At 45.0% G+C, this 24,061-nt stretch overlaps 1 protein-coding gene across 1 annotated transcript in view; it reads left to right on the top strand.

Moving 5' to 3' along the window:
* The window catches only part of PSTPIP1 (proline-serine-threonine phosphatase interacting protein 1), a 102,979-nt gene that overhangs the window by 31,844 nt on the left and 47,074 nt on the right, over nt 1–24,061 (top strand). Inside the window, exon 2 of the mRNA XM_043980696.1 lies at nt 22,070–22,170. Within this exon, the coding sequence (XP_043836631.1) occupies nt 22,070–22,170 (101 nt within the window). The remainder of the gene's footprint in view (nt 1–22,069; nt 22,171–24,061) is intronic.

The following is a 24,061-nucleotide window of genomic DNA, read 5'->3' as shown; positions in this document are numbered from 1 at the left end:
CTAAATTTAGATACCTATAGAGGAGGAAGGGCCCTTATTGTGTCTATTATAGGTATTATCAATCACATTTTACAGATAAGGAAACCAAGGCACTAATCAGATACACAGAGAATGTCACATAGGTAATAACTGGCAGATTTAGGATTGGAACCTGGGTCTCTTGACACTTTATCCAGATAAGAAAACTAAGGCTGAGCAAAGAAAAATGAGTTACCTAAAATCATATACCTTGTAAATCTGCCATGACTTCAACCCACATCCCCTGACTCCAAATTCAGGGCTCTTTCATACCACACTATGCCAAAGGAATTAGTCTAAAAACATTTTCTATCCTATAGTGAAAAGAACACTGACCTTGGAATTAAAGTCTTGGAAAAGCACCCTGCCTCTCCTTGTTACTTGTGTAACCTTGACCAAGGCAATATATCTCTCTGAAAGGAAGAGGTAGGTGCTATTATTATCCCCATTTCACAGAGGAGGAAACTGAGGCAAACAGGGTGAAGTGACTTGCCCAGAGTCACACAGCTAGTAAGTGTCAGTGGCTAGATTTAAGTTCAGGTCCTCCTGACTCCAGGCCTACTGTACCACTAGCTGCCCAGTGTCTGAGCATCTGTGTCTTCCTCTTTACAATGAAAGGGCTGATCTGGGTGATTCCTGGAGTTCCTTCCAATTCTAAACCTATAATGTTATGAGAACAGGATTTTTAAAAGCATGATTACATTGTGTGTGTGTGTGTGTGTGTGTGTGTGTGTGTGTGTGTGTGTATAATCAACCAGCCTATCAGCTAATATTTACTGAGCGTCTTCTGTGTGCCCAGCCCAATGCTGAGCCCATTGGGGGGACACCAAAGACATCGGAAACATGGTCCTTGTCCTCAAGGAACTTATAGTCTAGTCCAGAGACAAGGAGTCCAAACAGTCACACATATACATATTGCGCGCGTGCGCGTGCGCACACACACGCACACACACACACAAAATCTAGGAGGAAAATAGTAAACAACAGGAGGCACATCCATTGTGACCAAAATCAAAACTAAAATAAAGCAGAGGTAACATCACCCACCTGCCAGGTAGACCAGCTGGTGTCCTATCCCTCAGTGATATCCAAGAGCCACACCTACTCATACCTAAATGGTCCATTCCTCAAAGCACAAGAACAAAAGAGTCTAAGGCTCCAGCCCCTGGCAATCTCTGAAGCCCAGCCCAGCTACGACCTCACACTGGAGGCCCTCCATGATTACTCTCTCTCCTTCTTGAAATTACTTGGCATGGGGGGCAGGTAGGTGGCACAGTGGATAAAGCACTGGCCCTGAATTCAGGAGTACCAGACTTCAAATCTGGCTTCAGACACTTGACACTTACTAGCTATGTGACCCTGGGCAAGTCACTTAACCCCTTATTGCCTTGCAAAAAACAAAACAAAACAAAAAAAGAAATTACTTGGCATGTACTTTGTCTTTGCTTATCTGTATACATAGGGATCCTCTCCCCCTACCAATGTGAATCCCTTGAGAATAAAGAGATTTTTTTGTCTTTATAGCAGTAGCTCCTAATACATTACCTTGCAATTCAGTTGAATAAGCATTTTTAAGGGTGACTATGTCATAGGCTCTGTGACAGGAGCAGAGAAAAATCTGAGATATGTAGTATAAGGATGACTATCCCATTTTATCAATGAAAAAACTGAGGCTCAGAGGGGGTGAAGTGATTTTGTCAGGGTCACACATCTAAGAAACGACAAAGCCAAAACTCCAAGATATGACTCCAATCCCAGCACTCTCTCTACTTCTTCGAAGAAGAAGAAGGCCTGGGTACATGCACCTCAGCAGGGGTGAAGATATACGCTTTTTTTGGTTTGTTTGTTTTTGCAGGCAATGGGGTAAGTGACTTGCCCAGGGTCACATAGCTAGTAAGTGTCAAGTGTCTGAGGCTGGATTTGAACTCAGGTACGCCTGAATCCAGGGCCAGTGCTTTAACCACTGCGCCATCTAGCTGCCCCCAAGACATAAACTTTAAAAGGCCCTTCATCATAGCCTTACCTCCTTCATTCTCCCAGCTTGCAACCCCACGATTATACCACACAGGTGTTTCCCTGCCCTCATTCCAGGAAAGGTTTAATAGTTAGTTGGTATATTGATGCTAGACAATGCTTAAGACATTATTGCAGCCACAGAGGGTTCTGTGACTCATTTCCATAAATTATTAACAATGGGCTATCCATTCTAAGTGCTTTGGGGACTCTGAATTCTTGATTTATATCTTTCTAAGAGCTTTGCTTACAAATTGGTACATGGAATGAAATATGTGTCTCTTCAGCAGTTACGAAAGAAGCTTGGTCAGTGCTTCTCTGGCAGAGTGCTAGGGGTGGACGGAGCCCAAAGGTTATCCAGACCAATTCTCTGATTTTACAGATAAGGAAACTGAGGCCTAGAGAGAGGTAGCTTGCCTCAGTAATCCCTCTCTTTTCATCACAGAGTGGAATGACTTGCCCAAGGCCACGCTAAAATGGCTCAATAGGGACCCCAAGCCTTGTCTTGACTCCCCATCTAAGTCTCTGCTACAGCCATCTGGTGTGGATGAAAATATAGGCTAGGACAGGGTCAGGCACTGAGCACTGTGGTATGACACTGTAGACCTGGATCCAACTGAATAAAAATCGGTAGCTTTGTGACTCCCTCCACTTTCTCAGGTTTCCCACTGGAGTTCTTCCTCCCCTTAACAAATGCAACTTTTTTTGTTTGTTTGTTTTGTTGTTCTTTGTCCCCACTGGCTCCTCAAATAACTACTGATTCCTCTCTATCTCAAGAAAACCTTAGTTCTCCCTCCCCACACCTAGCTCCCAGGCCGGCCTTTCTGGGCAGAGTAATGCCGGTAACAATAATACCACTGAGCCACTCTGAGCTCAGGCAATTTCCTGTAGCTTGCTACTTGTGAGTGTCAGGGGAGTAAATTGTTAAATTTTCTGTGTGAGCACCTCAGAAACAGCAAATACTATAAGTCAGGGCCTGATTTATTGTTCTATTGATTGTCTGGAATTTAAAAAGTGCTGGGGAAATGTGAATAATGAAGAGTAAACTCAAAAGTGTGAATAATGAAAAGTAAACTCAAAAGAGGAAACTCAAAAGTCTTCCTCAGAGAGCCTATTGTTGAACATTTCCCAGAACTCCCCAGGGCACTCCCCTTTTTCTGGGCAGATGCCAGTCCCCCCAAGGCTCTAACGTGCAGGTCAGGGGCTGCATGAGTCCAGTAATAACACTAGATGCTTTCAATTCTGTAGAAATGTATGGCTTGCAAAGCCCTTTCCTCCCATCAATTCCATGAAGTACCTATTTATTAGGTACATTATAAGATATATATACATATGTCATATGATAGATTAATATATCTAAAATACACAATATATGTATATACACATAATCAGGGAATTACAAGATGTATGTACATATATACATGTGTATATACATATATAATAGAGAATATGTTCATGATATAGAATATATATTGTTGAATATTAAATATAGCTTTCATACCTATCCTCCTACAAGATAATAAACAGGTCAGAGACATCAATAATATGTCCTACAATTTGTTCATCCAGATCAGAAAAGGCTATTTCTGACTCTCTAACCAGAAGTAGGTACCTCACAGAAACCAAATCAGAGAATGGATAGGAAAAACACAATAACAATTTATTTTTGTCCCAAGAAGAAATATAAGCATGATCATGCTGGAGACACCCCTCCTTAGAAGGGAGCTCAGAGACTCCCCTCTTTCTGAGAGCATATGAAGATTTTTGTCCACTGATTACAGGGCGTAGTCAGTTTCAATAGTATGATTACAAAAATCAACTCAGAAACAAAAAGCAGTTTAATCATTTCAGTTATAACAAATATGGAGGGAATACAGAAGCATCATGAAAAGACTACAGGATTCCACAAAAGGTTGTGGCAAGGATGAGGATGCCCAGATGTCACCATAAGATAGGGACTTACAGGCAGCTAGGTGGCACAGTGGATAGAGCACTGGCCCTGGATTCAAGAGGACCTGAGTTCAGATCCAGCCTCAGACACTTGACACTTACTAGCTGTGTGACCCTGGGCAAGTCACTTAACCCCAATTGCCTCACAAAAAAAAAAAAAAGATAGGGACTTATTATCCTGAGGGAAAAGAAGTCACTGGGTAGGGTCTTTTATCTGCTAGCCATCTGGTTCAGTTTGGAGTTCAGTTGAAGGACATTTTGATCCTATTAATCCTATTAATCCAAGGGTTTCATTAAAAATACTTTTGTGTAAGAAGTCACCTCCATCAAATCCAGGTGACCCATATATTTACATTAACAACGTATACACACATCTTGTATTTAATTGTTTACATCTTCTCTCTCCCATTAGACTGTGAGCACATAGAGAGCAGGGACTGCCTTTTGTCTTTCTTTGTAGCCCCATTACAAAGTTTGCTGCCTGGCATGCAGCAAACTTAATAAATATTGACTGACTAATGAACCCACTTTAAGGCCAGTGCTCACTCCACTTGAGTAGGGGCTGATTTTAGGAGTTGAAAGACAGAATTAATTCCCACCTCCACTTCCGAATCCTTCTTTCTTGTGGCTGATGTCTAACCTTCTCAGAGGGCTTTATTCCTCTTACCTCAAAGATTGGGTTCTTGGGGCAGGAACACTCAAAGGTATTGTCAGTCATTGATGCCTCGGATCTTTTCAGGAGCAGAGGTTGGAGGAGGGAGATGGAAGGATGCCTGGATAGGGGAGGCAGATGATTCTACTGCAGAAGGAAATGCAGAAGAGGAAAGAGCTGGGAGTAGGGGAGGACATCTTCAAGGTTTTGCTAAGGGCTGGTTCTTATTACACTCGGTGGTCTCTGCAAACCAGTATGAGATGCTATGTGGTACAGGAGGGTAAGTCCTAGTCTTGGAGTCAGAAGGATTGTGTTCAAATCCTGACTCTGACATTTCTTGGGTATGTGACTTTTCAGTTTCCTCCTCTGAAAAATGGAGAGAACTCATACCTCTACTTCATCCTTCACAGGATGTTGTGAGAAAAGGGCTTTGTAAAGCTTTAATGTTATAGAAATTAAAGTAACTTTCAGTCAGATTTTAGAGCACCGGAGAATTAGGTTAACAAGGCTGGGCTCCAGTCACATCAATGGTTTTTCCTTCACAGTTCCTGGCACAGTAGTTCCTCCATTCAGCTCCATCATCTTTGGCTTTCTTCTTTTATTCCCCTATCACAGGATCATGCACTTGTACAATTGATTTTTTGAACACAAGGGCAGGACTTTACATTTGTTTCTGTTAAATTTCGACTTCCTTCATAAAAGTAGATACCTTGTCATGGTGTGGAGGCGACCCTGGGTCCTCAAAGGCCATGTAACCCAGGGGAACCCAAGCTCTTCCAGATCCTACCAAGCTGAAAAGGCTCTAACTATAGTCCTGCTTTGGAGGAGGAGAAAAGGAGAGGAAAGAGGAAGAGAGAAGAAGGGAGGGAAGGGAAGGGGAAGAAGGAGGAAGAGAGAAGGGAGGGGAGGGAATGAAAGGGGAGGGAAGGAGAGGAGATGGAAGAGAGAAGAAGGGAGGGAAGGGAAGGAAAAGAAGGAGGAAGAGAGAAGGGAGAGGAGGGAATGGAAGGGGAGGGAAAAAGAGAAGAGGGAAAGAGAAAGAAAGAAGGAGGGAAGGACAGTAGAGGACAGGACAGGAGAGGGTTGGAGTTAATCCTTTACTCCTGCATTTGAGGAGCAGTCTTGCCCAGCTTAGAAAGCCTTATCACTAGAGAGCTAATTACCAGGTAATGCATGTTTCTTAGCCCCATGAATTCATGAAGGTCACCTACTAAGATATGGAGTGAGCTAAGAAAAATTCATTGCTCTCTAACTATCTTCAAGATGAACCTCTCTAAACTTTATAATAATAGTAACATTCTTTTAATGCTTTAAGGTTTGCAAAGAACTTTTCAAATATAATCTCATTTACCCTCATGACAACCAGGGGAGGGAAGGAGGTGTTATACTGAGGCCCACTTTACAGATAAGGAAACTGAGTTAGAGAGAAGTTAGATGACTAGTCCAGGATAACACTGCTGATAGGTGTCTGAGGCTGGATTTGAATTCAGGTCTTCCTGATTCTAGGTTGAATGTTCTAGCCACCACACCAACCAGGCTAGAGCTCAAATGGCTTGTGCTTGAAGCCCCGACCCAGCCTGGTAGGACTTGCCAGACTTTGTGCTTGCTTGTGCTTGGCTCCCTTGGGAGTCCGAGGTCATCCCTTCCCCACCATGAGGCCACATGTTGAGGCTCTGGAGAATACTTTGGTGTATGCTGCCACAAGGAGGGAGTCAAGATTCATTCTGCTTGTCTCAGCCACCTGACAGCCATTTGTCCAGGTCTTCTTGGGTCTCGATTCTAATGTTCACCTTCTGCATCACAGGAAATGGGCAGCTCTGCCCAGCACCCTGCAGAGAAACCATAGGAGCCAGAAGGAACCTTAGAGGCCATTTAATCCAACCTCACCCCTGTTGGTCCAGAGAGGTCAGTCAAGTGACTTGACTGAAGTCTCACTGGGAGTAAGTGGAAGGGGTGGGATTTGAACTCAGGTCCTCTGCCTGCAGGTCCAGCATCCTTTCTCCTGCACTGTGATGAATCTCCTCTGCAACATCCCTTGCTGTTGGTAAGCTGGACTCTATGCTCGATTGCTCCTGGTAATGGGAGGATCCCAAGCAACCTGCCAAGGCAGCCTAGGTCATTGCTGGACAGCTCTCATCCTTAGCAAGTTCTTTCTCATGTAGAGCCCAAGTCTGCTTCTGGGCAATTTTCTCCTCTTAAATTCTACTTCTCGGTATGGTGCAGTTGGCCAGGGATCCCCTTAAAAGGTGATGGTTGCAATGAGCAAGATTCTATTCCATGAAGTGCTCATTCTGTGTGAAGCATTACTCATAGTTGCAGAAGATAGAAAGGTGGAAACAAACTAGTGCCTGTCCTCAAGGAGATTCTATTCCTCTAGGGAGACACAGCATGTGCACAGATGAGGAAATACAAAGTACATACCATTTTTTGGCCTGCATTTGTGATTTCATGGATGGAGGCAACTTCCTTAGTCAATGAACATCTCTGCCTGAGGCACTGAACGCTCATTGAGGGTCACAGAGATGAGACTTGAACCCAGGTCTTCCTGTCTTTGAGGCAAGGTCTTTGTCCAATACTCATATGCAAAATAATTTCAGGAGGGAGAGAGTGTTTACAAATGAGAGAATCAGGAAAGGCTCCCTATCAGGGAAGTAGGAGGCGTCTTCAAGGGAGTTCATGTGATTCAGCCTCAGGAGTCAATTTAGGAATCTGAGCTTTGTCCATTCACTGAGTCAATTCTCTCCTCCATGGACATGGATGCTAACCCAGGGCTACTCTAGGGATTCCAAGAGGTAGAGTTTAGGAGGAGGTGCATTCTGGACATGGAAGACCACCATGTCTGGTCACCTGAATTCCAGACATGTGTAAAAAGAAATTATTAATAATTATATCTAACCTGGAAAAATTATATAATTGGATTTATGAAAAATTATGATTATATGAAAAATTATAACTTTAGAAAAATTATAATTGAGCCGTAAGTCCCTTCGTGGTTGCCATTAAAATGTGAAAATATTTTGAATGACTGGGCCTAATTTGGGGCTAAAGCTGACTGGAGGACTAATCTGGGGACTTTTGACTAACTGGCTATCTGATAGCTGTTAATTTAATGTGGGCCATTTATAAAGTTTCACCACACTGCTCCCAAATTGAAAAGCAAAATATTAAGAAGCTTCTTAACCAAATAATCAAAGCAGAGTTTATTTATGAGATACTATTTAAAATTAAGAATACAGGGAAATAAAATGTACAACCTGACCAAGCTAATCTGCCAGCCAGGGCTGCGGCTGGTAGGGGTGGGGGGTGCGCTCCAGCCTCACGTGCCTCAGCACAGGTTACACCAGAACCCGGCCTCTCAGGGTGGAGGGAGCTGGGGGCTTTTTTCCCCCAGCTGTCTGACCTCACGTCTTGTACAGCCTACGGGGCTTTGTGGCTCAGCTGAAGCAGAGGGGGAGGGGCACCAGCACCTCCCACACAGAAGAGACCCTGAGGGCCTAAGGCTTTCTAATCTCAGCCCAAAGGTAGGGTCCCCAAATCAAAATAAATTTCCACACATGGAAGACCACCTGTGCAAGAGTGCAGAGGTGGGAGATGAACGGTTACCCTGAAAAGGGCAGTATTTTGTCACCTTCACAGCTGTGTTGTGTTGTTGGCTCATGCTAAGTTGGCCATCGGCGAAGCCTCTGTTTTGTGGTGTTGCTCTGAGGGACCCAGAGCACTGAACTTGGGGTCCAAGCCCTGGGCTACCACTTATTCCTGTGTGACCTTGAGAAAATTGTTTCCCCTCCCTAGGCCCTAGTTCAGTTCTCTCTTTGGTAAAGTGAGGGTTCAGACCAGATGAGCTCTATGGTCCCTTCCAACCCTGTCTTTTTCACATGAAGCATGCACAAATGCTTATCCTGGGTCTCCTCCAGGCACTATTTGTGAAGGTGACTTTTTTTTAACCTAAGTACCATGACGGCTGAAATTTATTTTTGCTCCTATAAAATTTATATTTGTTCCTATTAAATTTCACTTCATTGGCCCCACTTGAAGATGTCTTTCCTAGCCTGGATTCTGTCATCCAGTGTATTAGCTAATCCTTCCAGCTCTGTGATCATGCCTGATAAGTGGTGCCATGCAATCTTCCCTCAAAGTGCTGATTATGTGATTATAGGATTATAGAGTAAGAGCTGGAAGGGACATTGGAGGTCAACTAATCCAACTCCCACACTTTACTATGATGAGCCTGAGGCCAAGAGAAGCCAAGTGGTTTCTCCAAAGGCAGAGTTGAGATTAGAACCCAACTCCTTTGAGTCCAAATCTCAGGAAGAATGTTCAGCAGTTGGGGCAGCTAGGTGGTGCAGTGGATAAAGCACTGGCCCTGGATTCACGAGGACCTGAGTTCAAAAATCCAGCCTCAGACACTTGACGGTTACTAGCTGTGTGATCCTGGGCAAGTCACTTAACCCTCATTGCCCCAGGAAAAAACAAAGAATGTTCAACAGCTTATGGATGGTCAAGTACAGAGTCCAATGGCATAATACTAGACCCTCCAGGTTGACAACAATTCTGTATTTTAAGAGAGGCAAGTAGGATGTAGGAGGTAGAGTGCTAGGTGTAGGAACAGAAAAAGAGAGTTGAGAAGAACCTCAGAGATCACCTCACCCAACCACCTCATTTTACACATGAGGAAACCGAGGTCCAAAGTGATTAAATGATTTGCCAAGGAGTCAGTGGCCCAAGCGAGGACTTGAACTCAGGTCCTGTGACTTCAAGGTTAGCCTCCGGTCCATGATACCTCTGTGCCTCCTTGGCATCAGGAAAGACTGGGTTTTGAATCTCAAACTCTGATGTAATTGTGGGCAAGTCATTCTTTCCATATCTGGGTTGTGCTAGACAGCTGCTGAAATACCTTCCAACGTTCAGATTCTGTAATTTGATGATTTCACTTCTCTAAGCGTCAGTTTCCTCGTCTCCAAAATGGCGGTGATCACACAACCCTAGCTCACCCAGTTTCTGTGAGGGAAGTATTTTTCAAATCTTAAAGCACTATACCAATGTGAATTGTGGTTGTTATTCATTATTACTCTTTGGGTCTCCTCTCTTAACTAATTTTCAAATCTATCTAGATGCAGTATTGTCCAGCACAAGCCAATAATAATACTAATAATTTACAATGGCCCAAAGGGATATGGGACTGTTCATACCCTTTGACCCAGGCTATCACTGCTAGGTCTGTATCCCAAAGAGACCATAGAAAAGGAAAAAGAACCCAAATGTACAAAAATATTTATAGCGGTTCTCTTTGTGGTGGCAAAGAATTGGAAATCGAGGGAATGCCCATCAATAGGGCAATGGCTAAACAAGTTGTGGTATGTTAATGTAATGGAATACTATTGTGCTGTAAGAAACAATGAGAAGGAGGAGTTCAGAGAAACCTGGAAGGACTTACATGAACTGATGCTGATTGAGAGGAGCAGAACCAAGAGAACATTGTACACAGTAACAGCAATATTGTCTGGTGAACAATGGGGATAGACTTGGCTTTTCTCGGCAGTGCAATGATCCAAAACAGTTTCAAAGAACTCATGATAGAAAATGTTCTCAACATCCAGAAAAATGAACTGTGAATTATGAATGCAGATTGAATCATACTGTTTCTACTTTTGGACTGTTTTTTTTTCCTTCTTTTTTGAGGTTTTCCCCTTGTGCTCTGATTCTTCTTTCACAAGATGAATAATGTAGAAACATGTTTAATGTGATTGTACATATACAACCTATATCAGACTGCTTTCCACATCTTGGGGAGGAGGGAGAAAGGGTGGGAGAGAAATATTTGGAACCAAAAATCCTGTGAAAACAAATGTTGAAAACTATCCTTATATGTAACTGGAAAATAATAAAATATTTTTAAAAAACTAATAATTTAAAGTGTGAATCTATAAAGAGAGAGTGAGCACTTTATAGTTTGCAAAGCATTTTACAAATATTATCTCATTTTATTCCCACAATAACCCTGCTATTATTATCCTTATATTATAACTGAGGAAACTGAGGCAAGCAGAAGTTAAGTAAAGTGCCCAGAGTCATATGGTTAGTGTCTGAGATGGCAATTCAAGTCAGAGTTTCTTATTCCAGGTCCAGCCTTCTGTCCACTGCACCAGCTAGCTGGCTCCTCCATCCTATCTATCTTGTCTACGAAGGGAGCATGGGAAGTTTTGTCTAGTCTAGGGGCTTTCAACATGGGGTCCTTGAAGCCTGGAGTCAAGAAGATCTGAGTTCAAATTCTCCCTCAGATACTAGCTGTGTGACCCTGGGCTAGTTACTTAATCTCCATTTGCTTCAATTTCCTCATCTGTAAAAATAACCTCTACCTCCCACGATTGCAGTGAAGATAAAATAAGATAATATTTGTAAAATACTTAGCACAGTTCCTAGTACATAGTAGGCACCATATAAAAGTTGGCTATTATTAATCTTTTGATAACTGTATTTCAATATAATTGGCTTACTTGGTATTTTGTGCATTTAAAAAGATGATTCTGAGAAGGAGCTCATAGACCTCACCAGACTACCAAAGGGGACCCCGACCCCCAAAGGTTAAGAACTTTTGGTCTAGAGCCCTCTGAAATCCAAATCCATCATCTCTAAAACATTTTTCTTCATTTCAGGATGCCTATCAGAAAAGGAAACAAGAATAGTGTGGTCTGACTTGTTCCTAGTGAACCCATATTGGCACCCAGTTTGTAGTCACCCCTTCCTTTACCACCGTTTCTTGGATCAATCTGACCCATGGCTACCAGGAGAACTATGAAGGAGGGAAGGAGGAACTGGTGCTAATAGGACTCTATTTTTAACTAACCATTGTGAGATGGGGATGGGGGGCCCTAATGGCATCAGATGGGTTTAACACAGAAGAGGAAGAATTTCCATCCTGAAAGTTAACATTTGAGAAAAGTTGTGGTGAGTAACTGGAAAGGAAACATCAGGCACAATGCATCTTTATGTAACTTTTGGCGGCGGGTGTGTGTGTGTGTGTGTGTGTGTGTGTGTCAGCGGCATGGTTGTGAGGGGGTGGAGTGGGGATTTAGAATTGTGGTTTATTCAGTGTAATGAAGTCCTGATGTGGAAACTGCCTCCATTGCTATGGATTGGCAGCTTGCCTATAATGTAGTTTTAGAGCATTGCCTAGGGAGCTGAAAGTTCAATGCCATGCCCTTACTTGTTGCACATAGCTAGTATGCATCAAAAGCAGGATTTGAACACAGGTCTTTCTTTTCCTTGTACCTGCCCTCTATGCAGCTTTCAAATTTTGGATGAGACCCGTGATTTCATTGGTAAAGGGAACCTCCTACCAACTGATGCAAATTAGCACCTCCTTTACAGCTTAGTTGCCTGGAGCGTGTCCCACTGCATTAGAATGTGAGCTCCTGGAGAGCAGGGACCGTTTTACTTTTCTATTTGTATCCCCAGAACCTAAGCAGTGCTTAAGCACTTAATAAATACTTGCTTGCTTGCTTGCTTCATTCATTCATTCATAGAAAAGATCACAAGTAGAACTTGAACCAGGTCTTTCTGACTCCAACATCATTGCTCTCTCTACCCTATGCCACACTGTCTATGTAACTTAGAATCTATAAATGGTATCCATTCTATTGAGAATGTCTCACTACTACTCAATCTGCTTTTACTGACACTAGCACCCATGTGGTGCAATTGAAATGGTGCTTGGCTTAGAGTCAGAAGACCTTGGGACCTCTTTCTAGGTTCATGGGTCAGGTCAAAGTTTTGGAGAGATGTCCTTTCCCAATATTTAATGCTTCCTGAAAGACTAGTTTTGTGGTCAGAATTACCTCTGCACCACTAAAAAGTGAAAGCAAAATCCAATGAATAACTGCATATATTTCAAAGCGGGTTATTGAAGGATGCAAGTTACAGATGAATGGACCACCAATAAATAGTGAGACAAAGCACCCCAAGGTGTTTCTAAACGAGGGATATACTCCTGTGCTTGTTGTCCAAGGATGGGTTGTTTCCAGTGATTAACCCAAAGTCAATGCCATTGGAAGGTGGTATTCTCCTTTGTTTGGGCACTAACAAATATCCTGAGAATGACCTGGACAGAAGCTACTGCCATTTTATTGTTTTTGTTTGTTTGTTTGTTTTTTGGTGAGGCAATTGGGGTTAAGTGACTTGCCCAGGGTCACACAGCTAGTAAGTGTCAAGTGTCTGAGGCTTGACTTGAACTCAGGTTCTCCTGAATCCAGGGCCAGTGCTCTATCCACTGCACCACCTAGATGCCCCTCTACAGCAAATGGGAAAGCTTTTTTCAAAAGTTACAAAGAGGGGAAAAAATCCTATTGAACTTTTGACATGTAGATTTTTGAGGAGATGAACTGTTATGTATCAAAGAAAACGATTAATTCCTAACATGCAAACACAGAGTCCCACCTCACACACATCAGATCAGCAAAGTTAACAAATAGGGAAAATGGTCAGTACTGGCAAGGCTTTAGTAAAACAGTCACATTCATGCACTGTTGGTAGAGGTGTGAATTGGTCCAGTCATTCTAGAACTCTGAAACTTGGAACTATGTCCCCAAAGTCACTAAATTGTGTGTGTCTTTTGACCTAGGAATACCATTTCTAGACCTGTATGCTAAAGAGATCAAAGAAAGAGAGAAAGTTCAAAGATATTTATAGCAGCTCTCTTTGATGGAAAAAACAGAAACTCAAGAGATGCTGTCAACTGGGAAATGGATGGAAATATGATGGCATATGATGTAATTAAATATTAGTGTGCTATAAGAAGGGATGAAAGGGTTGGTTTCAGACAAAACTGGGGCAGAGTGAAGTGAGCAGCAGAAGAAGAATACTTATACAATAACATTGTAAAGAGAAATAATTGTGAAAGTCTTAGGCATTCTGACCAATGTAATAATCACCCATGATTCCAGAGGACTGATGATGAAGCAGGCTACTCCACTCCTGACAGGGAGGGAATGGGCTCAGGATGTAGAATGAGATATATATTTTTTGAAAATGGCCAATGTGGGAATTTATTTTGCTTAGCTATGCAAATTTGTTATGAGTTTTATTTCTCTTTTTTTTTCAGTGGGAAAGGGGCAGTGGGAGGGAGAGAAAATAAATTTTTGTTTATTGAAAAGAATAAAATTAAGTTTAAAAAAAACATGCAAGCAAAGCATGGTATAGTGGACAGAGAGTTGGCCTTAAAGTCAGGAAGACTTGGATTCAAGTCCTTCTCTTGACACATTCTTACTGTGTGACCTTGGGTAGATCATTGAACCCCTTAATATTCCAAGTACCTCTCTAAGATTATAAATGTCAAAGAAAGTGCCAACCTGCATTGGTGGAGAGCTCCCCCATCCAAGGGTCCCGATGACCTCACAGATCCAATTTCTGTCCCTATCCCTATGCAAACAAAAGGATTACAGTAAACTTTACCTAACACAAAAGTTTCCACTGCTTAGGAAAACAAGTCTCCTAAATTGGGAGTTGCCTGTTCAGTTTCAGTACATATAATTGTTGTTGTTTCAGTCATATTCAGCTCTTTGTGACCCCATTTGGGGTTTTCTTGGCAAGATACTGGAGGGGTTTGCCATTTCCTTCTCCAGCTCATTTGGGGTGGGGGTAATGAGGGTTAAGTGACTTGCCCAGGGTCACACAGCTAGTAAGCATCAAGTATCTGAGGCCAAATTTGAACTCAGGTCCTCTTGAATCCAGGACCAATGCTTTATCCACTGTACCACCTAGCTGCTTCCTCCAGCTCATTTTACAGATGAGGAAACTGAGGCAAAGTTAAGTGAGTTGTCCAGGATCACACAGCCAGTAAGTGTCTGAGGCCATATTTGAACTCATGAATATATCATCATAATAACAGTAATAGCAATAATGATCAAGAGAGCCGTCATTTGGTCTCATTTCCACAAGTAGACATCAAAAGCAGCTCAAATCCCACCATGGGTCATAGCAGACAAAATGAGATGCTAGATGTTGAAGAGAGGTCTCCTAGATGTGTGACTGGGGAGATCACTCTGAGCATCAGTTTCCTCCTTTGTTAAATGAGGGGGTTGGACAAGATCATCTCTAAGACCTAAATCATTTCAATTCTCTGAGCCTCATCTGAAAAATGGGGCTAATTAATAGCAAAAAAAAAGTTTTTAAGTTAATTAAAAGAAGGCCAGTAGGGTCTGACCACTTGCCTCACACTTATGCTGTGTAAGTAAATGTTGCTGGCCGGGTTGGATCAATTACTCATTGGAACTGAAGCTGAATGTAATTAATCACTTAATTACATTCGTGTGGCATGCACCCATAGCACGTGGGTATTAAAAAACAGAATCTGGATTCCCCTGGTCAAGGGTGTAGATAAAAAGGAGGTAAGCATTTGTGGAGGGGTTATCTCCACATTTGTGGATTGAAGCCCTTGCTCACAGGATCATGGAATCGCAAGGTCAAAGTGACCTTGGAAGGAAAGGAATCACCAAATATCAGAAATGAGAAGACATCTCAGAGCCCTGCTCCTATCTGAACAGGAATCCCTGATACCAAAGCCCCAACAACGGATCCTCCAGCCTTGGTTGGTAGACTCCTGATGACAGGGACCTCATTACCTTGTTGGGCATCCCACACTCTTTGTGGATGGCTCTCCTAGGAAGTTTTCCCTTACACCAAATTTAAATCTGTGTCTGAAACTCTTGGTTCTACCCCACCAAGGCCAAGTAGGACAGATCTGATCCCTCTTTCATTTACTCTTCCAAATACTTGAAGACAGCTATGGTCACCCCTCTCCCCCCCATATCTCCTCTTCTCCAAAGTCAACATCCATGGGCCTTCTAATTTAGCATTTCCTAACCTGGGGTCTGGGAACTTGATTTTTTTAAAAAGAATTTTTGATAACTGCATTTAGAATAATTGATTTCCTTTGTAATTCTATTTGTTTCATTTGGGGCATTTAAAAACATTATTTTGGAGAAGATGACTATAGACCAGCAGAATACCAAGGGGTTCATGACCTACAAAGGAGCCTCTCTCCTGATTCATGTCTGGGATGATCTCATTACTCTTCACTACTTTAGTTATCTTCCTCTGATCTCTCTCTACCTAAAAAGGGCTCCCTAGAAGTTACCACAAACCTCCAGATATTATTTGACCAGGGCAGAGTACCCTGAGGTTCTACCCTCTCTAGATAAGCTTAGAACAGTGTCTGACATATAATAGGAACTTAATAAATGTTTACTGATTGATCAAGATACAATGCCTCTTTGTGAATCCTAAAACTGAATGAGCTTGTGTGGCTGCCATGACTTCATATGGAACTTGTAATCCACTAAGATTCCTGGATCTTTTTCATACAACACACTGATTTCTAGCCATGTCACCCCTATCTTGTACTTGTGAAGCTGATTTTTTAACCCAAGGATATGGATTTCTTTTCAGTTTCATCTGATTAGATTTGGCACATCATTCTGGTTGGATGAGTTGTATTTAGGTCCTGATTCTGTTGTCCAATATGTTAGCTATCTCTCCCATCTCTGAGTTATTTGAAAATTTGATAAGTGTGCTTTCTACACCTTTATCCAAGTCTCTAGTGGAGTGCTCCAGGGACAGATTTCTGGGGCACTCCACTAGAGAAGTCCTTTAAGTTAATGTTGTCTTATTAATGACTACTCCACTCATTCAAGCAAATCATCCAGATGCTCTCTAAGGCCCTATACAGCTCTGAATCTTAAATCCTGAGATCTGGTCCAGTGATAACCACACTTTTTAAATATGAAGGGCCCCTTTGCACGTTAGTAAATCGTGCAAATGCTCACATTAAAGAGCCATGGTATTGCTTTATTTTTGTACTCATCATCTCTGTGACTTGTCAGGCCCAATTGTCCCACTCTAGCCACCACTCCCTTCTCTCTATGGTTTCCTCCATTAGAATATAAGCTTCTTGAGCCTGGGACTGTCTTTTGCATATGTATCTTAAGTGCTAGGTCTATAGGAAGGGATCAATAAATTCTTTTTCATTCATTCCTGCTAGATATTTTTTCTGAGCTAAATGAAGATTAAAATGATCCCACTGGGGGTGTGTATGGACCCTTTCAGTAGCTCTGCAAACCCTCCCCCAGGGATGCTGAGCTTACAGGTTGGGAACCACTCACCCAGTCAAACCCCTTCACTTTGCAAATGAAGAAACTGAGGTTACTTGACTAGAGCCTGGCCATGACTACTCTGACTCAAATGGTTGTTTCCACTGCACCTTCATGCCTTCTTTGCAGTCAGAACAGAACTACTGTCAATACTTGTTGCTCACTGGTTGGCAAAAGTGATTCACTCCCAGAGGAATTCACTCAGGTGCCCAAGTGTGCCTGAGAAAAGAGAGGTGTTCTTGTAATGATACGGCACTTCTTCCTTCCTTCCTTCCTTCCTTCCTTCCTTCCTTCCTTCCTTCCTTCCTTCCTTCCTTCCTTCCTTCCTTCCTTCCTTCCTTCCTGCCTGCCTGCCTGCCTTCCTTCCTTCCTTCCTTCCTTCCTTCCTTCCTTCCTTCCTTCTTTCCTCCCCCTCTCCCTCTCTCTCTGTCTTTCTCTGTGTCTCTCCTCTCTCTCTTCTCTCTTTTTTTGGGGAGGCAACTGGGGTTAAGTGACTTGCCCAGGGTCACACAACTAGTACGTGTCAAGTGTCTGAGGCCGGATTTGAACTCAGGTCCTCCTGAACCCAGGGCCGGTGCTCTATCCACTGTGCCACATAGCTGCCTTTCTCTCTTCTCTCTTAATCTGTTTCTCCTCTCTCCATCTTTTTTTCTCTCTGTCTTTCTCTTTGTCTCTCTATCTCTCTGTCTCTGCCTCTCTGTCTGTCTGTCTGTCTCACTCTGTCTGTCTCTGTCTGTCTGTCTGTCTCTGTTTTGGCCTCTCTTGGTCTCTTTCTCGCTCTCTCTCAGTGCCCACAGTTTTCCCCAACCTTCCTCAGGTGCTTTAGGGAAGACAAGAGAAGAAACATGAAGTCTGCTCCCTAGCCACTTATTGGGGAGAAAGGCTTCCAGGTGTGAAACAGTACAACAATAATAATAAAAGGGAGTATGATGAAGTGCTGAGATCACGTACCCTCATGGAAAGGGAAATAGATTTGGAATCAAGGGATCTAGGTTCAAATTCTGGCTCTGCTACTGACTGCTGTCCTGACTCTCCAAGGGACTTTCTTGACCACATCCCTCCCCCTCTCCCCATTGTCCTTTTCAGTTTCCTTTTCTGAGTCTTGTCTTCCCTCATTCTTTCCATGACTGTTGTCAGGGTTTAGCACAGTGCCTGGCATAGAGTAAACGCTTAATAAATGTTTCTTGATTTGACATTATCTCATTTGGTCCTCTTGACAACCCTGGAAGGAGGTGCTATATTACCTCCATTTTACAGATGAGGAAACTGACGCCAATAGGGGTTAAGTGACTTGTCCAGGATCACTTAGCTCATAAGTGCCTGAGGCTGAATTTGAATTCAGGTCTTCCTGACTCCAGGCCCAGTGTTCTGTCTAAGATCCCTTTAGCTCTAAATCTATGGTCCAATGATGGTAGGATCCGAAGTCCTTTTCCTTCTCCAGACCTCAGTTTCTTCAACTGTAAAATGGTCGTGATGAGTGATAAGGGGGATGTTCTCAAAGGACCATCTCAGCTCACGGTTCCTGTGAGTGGGAAGGTCAGTATGGACTGGAGAAATCAGATCAGGCAGCCTAGAAGAGGCAGATCTTAAAGCGGACCCTGAGCAAGTGGAGGTGAAGGGCTGGCTAGGTAGGAAGGGGGAGGTGAGAGGGAAAAGGGAAGAGAAACACTGTGGGCAGGGGCATCATGAGCTATTCTTACTCAGGAGAGGACCACACTTCCTTGGAATGGCCTAGTCATCCGTGACTGTGGGTCATTTGCCTTCATTGCCTCTTCCTGAAGTCTTGGCCATAGGATGTCTTCTGATGCTGCTCCCCTGAGATAGGATTCCCGGATCCCCCCACTCCAAGCCCGGACAGCTGGGAGGCAGGTGGGCAGGAGATTTTTCTGAAGACCGTTCCTGCCTCTCCTCATTCACTCTGGAAATGGCCAATGTAGGTGTGGTTTTCTTCCCTTTCTCTAAGGGTCAGTTGGGGCAGAGGGCAGGCCCCCCTCCAGGCCCCCCTGGGGGCCATTAGTTGGGCTGCTTGGGATGGAGGGAAGTTGGGGGAAATTCAGTCATACTCTCTGCTGGACTTGCTCCCAAGCCCAGGATCTTGGATCTCAGAGCTGGGAGAGTGCTGGAAGGCTGTCTAGACCAAACTCCTCATTTCACCAAGTCAGAAGTTGAGACTCAGGTTCAAGCACAGGTCTTCTGGCCTACAGGTCAGGGCACTTGTATTGGCTTAGTAACAAGAATCAGGAGACCTGGGTTAAAGTCTAAACTTGATCCAGGCCCATCCTCTCTCTGAGACTCAGTTTCCTCTTTTGTAGAGGAAGAGCAAGGGGCCCCTCTGTTCCAGATGACATGGCTGGGACACTAGAGACTTGTGATATTTCTATCCACCGTGGGCTGGCCCCTGCCTGCTCTCTCCTGGTCAGAGTGGAGGGTATTAAAGGGTTCCGATGTCATATTTTCTTTGGTCTGTGGGGTCAGCTAGATGCTGGAGGTGTTACTTTCTACCCAACAGACAGGAAGTTGTTGTGGCCTTTTGGGCTGATTAAGGGGGTTAGTGGTAGCACAAGAAATGCTGAAGAAATAAAGAACTGGCAACGACTGTGGGCCGTGCTTGTAGATAAGGGTTGGCAGACAAGGAGAAGGGCTTGTTTTGACTTTCTCCTTGGTCTTTGGCTCAGAGCCTAAATAAGAGAAGTTGAGGCAGAGGCTGCCAACCTCCCTCAGCCTCAGTGTCTCTATCTATCCGAAATTGCTACTGGGAATTGTCTGTGATCTCATTGGAGGGGCCGCCCCTGCTCTGGGGCTGACTGGCCGGCTGTGGCACATTCAGCAAGTCACTCAGTTTCCTTCCCTGTAAAAACTGGGAGTTGGACTCATTGACAACTAAGGTCCTTTCTAACGACCATCCTCTTATCCCGTGAGGTCCCTCTTGTGTGGTTCTGGTTTGTGTCTGACCAAGAGTCTTCCACAGGGGAAGATGTGCCTAAGGCCCTGGAGGCTATAGGGGCAACGATGGGATGGGATGGGATGGGATGGGATGTTGTTGATGTTCTTACACAGGGAACCAGGTTCCCCGAGTGTGTGTGTGTGTGTGTGTGTGTGTGTGTGTGTGTGTGTGTGCAGTCTGGAAGAAGACAATCAGGGTGGCAAAGGGCCTGAAGTCCACTTCAGAGGAGCTGGCTCAAAGGGGCATCATGGTGGGTGATTACACTTGCTCTGGCTCCAGAAGGGAGAGCAGAAGGGATGGGTGGAAGTTATGAAGGAGCAGATGGAGGCTTGATGGAAAGGACGGCTTTTCTTTCTTCCCCAATGGTAAGAATTCTTCAGGAGGAGGATGGCAGCTCCTCGCAGAGGAAGTGGCTCCTCCTTCCCAGAGGAGCTGAAGGACTATGTGTCAGGGGTGGTGTAGCGGGCTGTCTTTTGAGGGTGCGGGGACCTAGTTGTCTGCTTAGCCGGGGCGGGGGGTACAGGGGGTCTACTTGTCTGCTCAGCTGTGGGGGTGCAGGGGGCCTAGTTGGCGGCTCAGCTGTGGGGGTGCAGGGGGCCTAGTCGGCGGCTCAGCTGTGGGGGTGCAGGGGGCCTAGTCGGCGGCTCAGCTGTGGGGGTGCAGGGGGCCTAGTCGGCGGCTCAGCTGTGGGGGTGCAGAGGGCCTAGTCGGCGGCTCAGCTGTGGGGGTGCAGGGGGCCTAGTTGGCGGCTCAGCTGTGGGGTACAGGGGGCCTAGTTGGTGGCTAAGCTGTGGGGGTGCAGGGGTGTAGTCAGCTGTTCAGAGGGCATCCTGTCCTTTTTCCTTCCTTGCATTAGATACTAGATTCCGAGTCAGAGGACATGGGCTTGAATTTTGACTCTGCCTCCAGCACCTGTTTGCTTGTAAGAAAACCAGCTAAGCTTATGAGGCTTCTATTTCCCCATGCACTAAACAGTAACAATGATGACGGTGATAATTAGTATTTCTATAGTGCTCTAAGGTTTGCAAAGAGGTTTACAAATATCTCATTTTGTCCTCACAACAACCCTGGGAGACAGATCCTATCGCTATCCCCACTTTATAGATGAGGAAACCGAGGCAAACAGGGTTAAGTGACTTGCCCAGGGTCACACAGCTAGGAAGTCTCTGAGGCTGGATTTGAACTCAGGTCTTCCTGAGTCCAGGCTTGGTGCCCCATCCAGTCACCCAATCTAGCCAGACTGACCCCCTCGATGTTCTCCAAACAAGACAATTTACCTCCCCACTGTGCGCCTAGAATGTTCTTGCTCCTCACCACCCACCCTCAGCTTCCAGCCCCAATCCCACCTTCTGAAGGAGGTCTCCCTCAGTTTCCCTGCTGAAGGCGCTTTCTGGTGTTAGGTTATCCTCCATCTACTGTATCCATCTGGTTTGCACGTTATCTCTCCCATTAGATTGTAAGCCTCTAGAGGCAGGAACTGTTTTCACTTTCATTGTGACCTCTGTGTCAGGAAGGTATTGGCGCTAGGTGATGCCATAGTGTACAGAGCCCTGGGCCTGGACTCAGGAAGACCTGAGTTCAAATCCAGCCTCAGACAATAGCTGTGTGACCCTGGGTAAATCACTTAATCTCTGTTTGCCTCAGTTTCCCCAATTGTAAAATGAGGACCCACCTGCCTATGTTGGAGGGTTGCTGAGAGGATTAAATGAGATAATATTTTAAAGTGCTTAGCACAGTGCCTGGCACATAGTGGGCATTATATTCCCTTCCCTAGTAGTAAATGCATGTTGACTGACTAGTCTCTGGGGTCATTTCCGGTTCTAAATCTATGACCAAAGCATCCTGTTATTTTTTGCCTGTGGGGGGAGAGGTGCATTCTAAGAAGAGGCAGTGGGGACTTCACTTTGTGCCTGTGTGTTTTCCCCCATGCCCAACTGGCCTCCCAGGTTTAGGGAGCTTTACCTGAGGAAGCAAGCGTGGGTGAAAGGATGCAGATCCTGCCGAGACTGCCCCTCCCCTACTCCTCAAGTGACCTAGGTATCCAGAGGGGTTCAAGTCCTCCGTGTCAGCTACCTTAGCGACCAGGGAAACTGCTTTTGTTCTGAACTGGTCAGTCGTGCCCCTAGACCCGGGACATTTAGGGGGCAAACAGCAGCCCTCTCAGAGTCGAGTGCAAAGGGCCATTCTCCTGGACCCCAGAGAGGGACATCTAGCGATGCCTCCTTCACCTCCCCTTTAGAGAACCTGGGGTCCACACCTCCACACCGGGGTCCCTCACTGGCCCATTCCCCCCTGCCCCTGCCAGGGTGGTATTTCTGAGTCTGGAGCTGGTGCTTTTATCTTTTTCAGTGTAAGGAGTTCACAGCCCATACCGGCTATGAGAACCTTCTGCAGCGGCTGCTGGATGGGAGGAAGATGTGTAAGGATGTGGAGGACCTGCTGAAGCAAAGGTGAGAGGGGCTGTGGGGATGGTGTGATGCTCTCCCCAGAAAGTGGGTCAAGGTCAAGGCCAAGGTGGACCGCAGAGGCACCAGAAGAGGTGGCTGCAGCTCGTGGCCCAGTCTGGGCACAGAAACAGCAGGACCACAGTCCCAGCCAGCCATGGAGGGGAGTCTCTCCTGGCCCTGGTCGCATCACTGGAATTGTCAATAGATCTGAGAACCGGCAGGAGCGGGGCGGTGCCAAGGGCTCCGAGGCACCCAGGCAAGGTGTGCTGGCATGTGAGGAGGCCGCTGGAGGCGGGCAGCTTGTCAGCCAGCCTGAGCCCATTTGCATTAAGAGGAGGGGGTGGGGCGGGTCCTGAGGACATAGGGAGTATGTGAGTGTGAGGATGACAGCCTGGGCATCACGTCCTTGTATTGGAGAGGGCCCTGTGTGTGTGTGTGTGTGTATTGTGTGTGTGTGAGTGTGTATGTGTATGAGAGTGTGTGTGTAAGAGAGTGCGTGGTGAGGGTGAGGGTGAATGTGTGTGTGAGTGTGTACAGCATCCTACTTGAATCTGGGTGAGTTTATAGGTGTGAGCCTTACACAGCTTGAGGGTGAATGAATGAATCCCTGGGGACGAGCCCACCTGTCTATGTGAATCCTTGTGTGTTTGTGTGTGTGAAAGTCAGTGAGGCTGTGAGTTGACCTGTGGCAGTGTTTGTGGATGAGAGAGCTTGTGTTTGTGTGACAGAGAACGCCCTGGATCTGGAGTTAGGAAATCTCCCTGGGCTCAGACCTCAGTTCTTCCTAACACTATTTATGGGCATCCTTCCTGTGAGAGTCTGTGACCTTGGACCAATCACTCTATTTCTTTGTGTCCTTATATGAAAATCAGTGAAATAAATACTCAAAGCATAGACCTCTCAGGAGCACTTTGGAATAATAATAATAACAATAACAACAACAAAAGTCACTATCATCATAAACAACTAGCCTTCAAATAGTATTTTGAGGTTTGCAAAGTGCTTTTCCTACATTGTCTCGTTTGATTTGCTCCCTACAAGGACTCTATAAGCCGCTGTTACTATCCCCCTTTTATAGATGAAGAAACTGAGGCTGAAAGCAATTAAGGGTCGCACGGCAAATGTCTGAGGCAGGATTCAAAGTCCAGTCTTCCTGTTGCCAAGCCTGGACCGTCCATGATGCCACCTCACCTTCAAACACTAGGGGGAAAGGGGAATTATGATTCATTAGGAAAATGTAGCTCATCTGAGGACCTCAATTCGAATCTGGGCTGTGTTGCTTATAAGCCACGTGACCCAAGACAAGTCACTTTGTCTCTCTCGAGCTTTGTTTCTTCTTCTGAAAAATGAGGGAGTGGGACCAGGGGATCTCTGAGGTTGTGGGAGAGTTTGGCTGAAGGACTTGGAGGGGCAAAGGTGCACAGGGGTGTGTGTGTGTGTGTGTGTGTGTGAGAGAGAGAGAGAGAGAGAGAGAGAGAGAGAGAGAGAGAGAGAGAGAGAGAGAGAGAGAGAGAGAGCGCACAAGAGTTTGCGGGTCTGCAGGTATGATTGTGTTGAGCCCACGTGTATTTTTATACAGTTATTTTTAAACTCTGTGTGAAGCTCCCCTGTAGAAGGGAGCTGCCAGGGGAAGAGACGCTCAGGGCTAGATCAGTAGCTTCCCTTCTTGCTTTCTTAGCTGCAGAGGTGGCTCAGTCCTGGCTGGCTGGGCTCCCTCTGTGTTTATCTCTCTTTGTCCAGTCTCTCTGTCTCTGTCTCTCCTTCTCTCCCTCTCTCTCCCCACTGTCTGTCTATCTCTGTATCTCTCTCTTTGTGTCTGTCTGTCTGTCTGACCTGGGTCCAAGACGGTCCATGATGTTCTGTGGCTCCATGGGGTCTTCCCTCCCTCCCAGAG

Source organism: Dromiciops gliroides, chromosome 2 (assembly GCF_019393635.1).
Source record: "Dromiciops gliroides isolate mDroGli1 chromosome 2, mDroGli1.pri, whole genome shotgun sequence".
Taxonomy (NCBI): Eukaryota; Metazoa; Chordata; class Mammalia; order Microbiotheria; family Microbiotheriidae; genus Dromiciops; species Dromiciops gliroides.
Note: the sequence above shows the minus strand (reverse complement) of the source record. Positions and strands in the feature narration are given on the sequence as shown.